At 38.8% G+C, this 6,369-nt stretch overlaps 1 protein-coding gene across 1 annotated transcript; it reads right to left on the reverse strand.

The window, feature by feature from the left end:
- Positions 1 to 761: 761 nt before the first annotated feature.
- LOC100801649 (uncharacterized) lies at positions 762 to 5,797 on the reverse strand. The gene is made up of 4 exons (XM_003550866.5): positions 4,183 to 5,797; positions 2,543 to 2,689; positions 1,799 to 1,915; positions 762 to 1,510 (listed from the first exon to the last, which is right to left on the reverse strand). Exons 1-4 carry the CDS (start codon positions 5,635 to 5,637, stop codon positions 878 to 880), a joined length of 2,352 nt encoding a protein of 783 aa, XP_003550914.1. The 5' UTR covers positions 5,638 to 5,797; the 3' UTR covers positions 762 to 877.
- Positions 5,798 to 6,369: the final 572 nt, after the last annotated feature.

Here is a 6,369-nt window from a genome sequence, read left to right on the forward strand (position 1 = left end):
ACAAATGAAAAATTTTACAATGATAAAAAAAAACTTTGACAATTTTATAAGAATAAAAAAACATATTTAACCTAAAAATAAAGATAGAAAAGAAAGAGAACCCACTTGAAACATATTTCAAATGAATCAAGTCACCATTAACCATTGCAAACTCTCATATAGTCACCACCGGACACAAATGATGGTTAACACTACAAAAGGATAACAAAATAGGAAGGAATGAACTCAATTCTTTGTACAAAACTATCAATTTAATCGTCTATTTTTAAATTTTTATTTTAAGTTTTAGTCCAGAATTTTGTTTACCCAAAATGACAAAATAGCTCAATAATCAAACAAGACTCAGATAATGACATCAATCCCTTGACTACCAGAGTTATTGCATTTTTGTCTAGTGAAACAGAGCTAACAAAGAAAAATGTAGAACCAAAATCCGAGGACAAATTTGAAAAAAAGAAAGGTCTAAATTGAATGTTCAAATAAACAGTGTGGCAAAAAGTAAAATTTTGAAAGAAAAGATGTTGGAAAAAGTTAACGCATATAAAAACTTGGGTATCTTTTCCAAAAATTAAACACTTAAACGGTCAACCCTAACTCAAAATTCTTTTATAACGTCATTCCAAATGAAAATATGATACCCTTAAATTCTTTCATTGCAGCTTTCATATGAAATCATAAATTACTTACATTAGCTGAACCGAGGTTTGACCATGTGGAGCGATATAACTAGTACAGAGCGGTTGCAACACACGCACTGCCAGTGAGCAAAATAGGGGACTAGCAATTTTTTGTTGGTTACCACCACATTGTAATTACAGAAGCATGAACAAAATTCTCTTTGTAATTTCCACATCTCTATACAGTTTGCATATTAAATCTATATTCTTCCCAGCATGCCACTGAATGATCGAATGAGTTTTTTCAATATTTTAAAAACACTATATAAAACAAAAACCATCACAAACTTCTTGGAGGCCAGTAACCTTAAGTTCACCCTCAGACCATGTTTTCGCATGCAACCCAGAGAAGCAGCACCCAAGAAGAGAAACCAAGAACCAATGGTACATAAGAAGACCTTCAGGGCTTTGTAAGGTCCCCATATGTGGGCAGCAACATCAGCCGATACCTCCACATAAGAGACTGTAGAGCTTACTTGATTGCTTTCTGCCTGATTCAGTCCAAGACTCTCATTCAACCAATCAGACAACCGAATGAGAATTTTTGCAAGCCATGCAATTTCATCATTGGAAATGGGACGTCTCATCCAGTCGCCTTTGTATTTAACATCTGCAAATGCATAATTGCCAGCTCCTCTTCTAGGCTTGAATATCTCATCACGGGATTGTTGATGTGGCATTGGTTCAGTACAGGTTGATAATGACTTTATAATAGCGTGTCCATCAAATAAACACCCTAATTTTGCCTTCAATGAATCTATACATCGAAGGCTGGGTACAAGATTATCACCAGATATAGCTTGCAACTCAGCTTCAGCACGCAATATAAATAACTGCAGTGACAAAAAAATGAAATGAGAAGATAATAATCTACACATTATATATAATATAATGATCACTACAGTTAGAAAGACAACTATGCCTATGTAGTGCTACATCACCAATCTTTACATAGTTGGCCCAAACTAAAAAGCAGAAATACCAGACAAGACATGAATATGATATCATTAATATGGTATGAAGACGTCACTATGGCTATGACTATGGCAAATGATTGATTGTGTAGTTATACCATAGTTAGAATTTAGAACACAAATTACAAACATGAAAAAATATAAGACCTGAAGTAGTTGTTGTCCACCATCCTCCCCATCAGCATAAAGTCGCAAATCTTTATTCCAATTCTCATGCAAAAAAGACCCATCAGCATCAGTCTCACATAAGCCATCCTCCCAGTCCTGAAACAACCAGTAGTTTTAATAAAAAAATATAGATATTAGGTCATGCCAAGTAGGCAAGTCCTTGTTTGGGGCGAAGCATAGAATCAATCACCTAAATCCGCTATGAAACAAAACAACAAATTAACCCATAAGTGTAAAGAATAGAGTCATGAAACATCAATACATACAACATTACGAGCAACAAAAGTGTTATGACTTGTGAGCAAAGTCACATAAATGGTTACATATAAATCTCTAACACACTCTCATTCAAGAGCCTTTTGGCTTGAAGCATGGATACTGCACAAGTCCACCTACGTTGTATTAAAATTCAACTTTTTAATTGACAGAATGATGGGCTGCAAAGATTGAACTGTAGACCACTCCATCATAGAGGCTATAATACTACATTCTAAACCAAATATCTCAAAAGCTTAAGTCAATAGGTGAAGGCACATGAATGATTTTATACTCATACTCATCTCTAACAAAAATGAGAAAGATAAAGAAAGTGAATAACTAATAGTTGTTAAAGAATCAACTTTGCGGATGCAAAGATATATTATAATGCAAAATTGCAAATAATAACAATTAAATTGAAAGAGCAATGAAATTGGGAAAACTGTAAAATCAGAAGAGAATTACCTGCAACTGTTCATGAATAATAGGAACATATCTGTACAAGTTATTCAGCATTGCTTTGCCTGACCCTACTTGTTTGGAATGGAAAAGGGAATCCACAGTCTTCAGAAGGTCAATGAGCTCTTTAGATGATGTCAAGGTGTCTAACACCTGGTAAATGCAGGTTAAAATGTGAGAAGTCTATTCAGCTAAACCTCAAAAAGTCTCTTATAGCTATAAGATCCCTCAGACAGTTACAACCACAAGAACATAATATTTATGACAGGAATGACAAATGAGCCATTACAAATAATTGAATTTTTTTTCCCAAAAAGGCATACAGTTAGGTCTATAACATCTAAGGTGAATTTGAGGTTTAAATGAGTATAAAATCTATACTAGAAAAGAACAACAATTTAAAACATGTGAAGTACAGTTCTGCAAAGATCCATTATCAAACTAATAAAATCAATTATCCTTTCAACAATAATAATTTTTACCCAATTCAGTATTGGAACACAATGGGACTACAAGGCAGCATTTGGTGTGTGCGGTGCACAGAACAGAATACAATGGACTGATTCTGTTATGAACTATTCTCTGTGGTTCCACACTCTTTAATGAAACCAATATGCACAACTTTTTAAGTTAATTGACTGATTCTGTTATGATCTATTCTCTGTGGTTCCACACTCTTTAATGAAACCATTGTAGTTTTAAAATGCACCAAGCAGAATAGAATCCACATGCTATGTTCCCTGTCATTCTAACTCGTCTACCAAATACTACATAAAATCCTTTACAGCAGTTAAGCAAAAAGTGGATATTATTGCAAACAACTATTAAACAAACCCAATAAAATGTATACATGTGAATGTGATTTGTGGTGTGCAGGATAATGCATCACAGGCAGATAACCAAATTATGCCCAACAAATTCCATGGTTACATATATGAATAATTCATGTTTCATAGATAAACTGAAAAACAGGTGATCCTCTGGAAGCATGAGTGGGTTATCCCGTGCATGTCATTGCTAGTCACTGACACCATTGAAACAATAGAGAAAGAAAATTGAAATCGAAATCAACATCATTCAATAGCCACATTTTAATTCTCAGTATTCCTACGCTTTTCACAATCTTTGTGCACACAAAATTAAGAGAATAACATTCATGTTCAGTTTCAGTTTCCACAACACATCCTAAGTAAAACCTTTTAAGTGACAAACTAAGGGTATGTTTGGAAATCCATTGGGAAGGCTGTGAATGGACGTTGGATTTGCCTTGTAGCGCACGCTGCAGCAAACCAAACAGGGAAACAAACGTGCGCTAAATGATTTGGCTCTTAAGAACATGATGGTAAAGTAACATTAGTTGTTAATGAGACAAACAACGGTTGATATTTTGTCACCAACGATTTATTAACTATTATACAGGGGCACGCAACATCAACTCTTTATTTCCTTATCAATGATTAAGATCAGTTACTTTGCCCTATAAAATGAGTTGTTCACTTTAGAAGAAGAGCCAAATCACATGCTAATATCCACCATAAAGCAGTCCCCAACATATAATTTAGTAAATAAAACAGTTAAATTACCTAAATTTGTAAACAGTGTACAAAAGAGGGAAATAAAAGTAAAACCATGGTTAAGAAACAAACCTTGAGCACCATCTGGACTACAACTTCAACATCACTATGAAGAAACCTGTGAGCAAACCCAATGAAATGCATGACCAAGGAACTGTAGTATAGATAATTAGAGAGAACATAGTCCTGCCACTGCGGTGAAAACCCATCACCGGCACTTGCAGGCACAGAATCTTCCTTCTTCTCGCCGTTAAATCCATCCATATTCGAAAACTCATCCGCATTCATCGTCCAAGGCTCCAAGTAACCAACCCAAACCGACAACACCTGGGACACATTCTTAACCGAAGCCGCCATAGGGCAAAACAAGAACGTTCTCAACAGATACCTATACAGAGGCCTCTGCAAGCAGAAGTTCCAACACCCAAGCGAACGAACAGAACTCAAAGACCCCAAATCCTTGCTCTTTGCACCCTCCAAAGCTCTCCACCAAGGAGTTCCACACTCACCACCACCCCCATTTTCGCGAAACGTCGCCACAGTACTTAAATTCAAGTACCTCACAAACAGCCTCACCACCTCCCCGAGCCCCGGCGGGGGAGGCGTCTCCCCCGCCGGAAACGAAACTCGGAGGCTCCGGCAAACACTCGCCGGCAGCGGCGAGAAATCATTGTCCACGAGCCAGAAGTGGATAAGCGCGTTGACCACGAACTCGGCCCGCGCCGAAACAGAACTGTCGTAGCCGGAGCCGTAGTGCAGAATCGAAGTCCGGTAAGGCTGGTGCGCGTGAAAATCATAGGAAGGGACAAAAGCGCGTAGATACGCGCAGAGGAGGCGCGTGTACAAGTCGCACTGAGGTTTTCCCTCGGAGGAACAGCGCTTGGAGGAGGAGGAGGCGGAGAAGCCGGGAATGGAGGAAGTCCAAGTATTAGTCCAATCTTCTAACCTAAATTTCTTAACTCTTTTGTTAACCGAAACGCATTCGTTGTTGTCGTTTTTGCCTTTCGAAACGGGGTAGTATGCGAACCAGAAGAAGAAGTATTCGAAGACGTTGAATTGGATTTGGGAAGGGGAAGGCGAGGGTTTGAAGAGGGAAGGGCAGAGATCGGAGAGGGAGCGAGAATCGGTGTCGGAGAGGAAGGAGCGTGTCCAGTGAGGGAGGCGTTCAGCGGGGAAGACGTATTTGACGAGGGAGAGGCGATCGACGGCGGCGATGGCGGCGGCGAGGTTGCCGGAGGGGGAGAGGAGGGAGAATAGGGTTTGGGAGAGGTCGCCGTCGGCGGAAGAGTGGCGGTGGAGGATCCAGGCATTGGAAGAATCGTCGAAGCCGAAGAGCTTGGAGATTAGGGTTGGGAATGCGAGGGAGAAGAAGTGGCGGGACTGATCGGGTGAGTGCGAGTGCAGGAAAGTCTCGATGGAGGCGCACGCGGATGAGATTTGGGAAGGGGTGGTGGCGGATTGGATGGCGGATGATAGGTCCTGGGATTTGGAGAGGGAATCGAAGGTGGAGGAGGAGTGAGAGGGCATGGCACGGTTTAGGGTTTTAGGGTTTGCGGAGAAAAAAAGGAAATGTTTGGGGTTGGGGTTTTGAATTAAGTGATAGTGTGGTGGAAAATGTTTTTTGAAAGGCAAATGGCGCCCTTTTTAAGAGGAGAGAAGGTATCTTCGTGGCGACGAAATAGGCGTCTTTGTGTGTATCGGTGGGGCATAAAAGAAAAAGAAAGCTACCGCGTAGACTAATGCTGCTATTGTGTCTCTTTATCTTCCTTTATAGTTTTTGTTGATTAAACTTCTTTCTTAAGAAAAAAATATTATTATTAGTTTTTCTTTTGTTTTGTAACTATAACATATTGTGTATAAAAGGAAGAAGGGATAACTATATTGATATTGTTCCTGTCTAGATCGTATGTTGGGTTATGAGACCTAATCCAAAAATATTTAGATGTGTATGTGTTATTTATCCGTTCCTAGGTTAAACGTTGGGTTATACCATTATATGCTTTCAACAGTTTAACAACGTGTTGAGTTGAGCCCTGATATTCTTGCACCCATAATCTGTATCCTGGTTCAATTGTTCGTCTGAGATTTTTGGATCCATATCCTGAAGATACAAAGAGACTCAATGACAAAGCATGGCTTGGTCGGTCATCGACCGAAGGGATACAGATATAAATTCATGATGGCATTAGTGTTGTGTAAAAAAAAACAATAGAAAGAAAAAGAAAAGATTTTAAAGAATATGTTTTGACTCAAATTAAT

This window comes from Glycine max, chromosome 17 (assembly GCF_000004515.6).
Source record: "Glycine max cultivar Williams 82 chromosome 17, Glycine_max_v4.0, whole genome shotgun sequence".
Classification (NCBI taxonomy): domain Eukaryota; kingdom Viridiplantae; phylum Streptophyta; class Magnoliopsida; order Fabales; family Fabaceae; genus Glycine; species Glycine max.

What these genes read in the sequence shown, in the direction of transcription:
- LOC100801649 (XM_003550866.5), bottom strand. Translation starts at nt 5,637, where the DNA reads ATGCCCTCTCACTCCTCCTCCACCTTCGATTCCCTCTCCAAATCCCAG. An exon ending in TAGTCCAGATGGTGCTCAAG is followed by an intron (nt 2,690 to 4,182) that starts GTTTGTTTCTTA and finishes TGCATTTACCAG; the next exon opens with GTGTTAGACACCTTGACATC. An exon ending in TTATTCATGAACAGTTGCAG is followed by an intron (nt 1,916 to 2,542) that starts GTAATTCTCTTC and finishes TGGTTGTTTCAG; the next exon opens with GACTGGGAGGATGGCTTATG.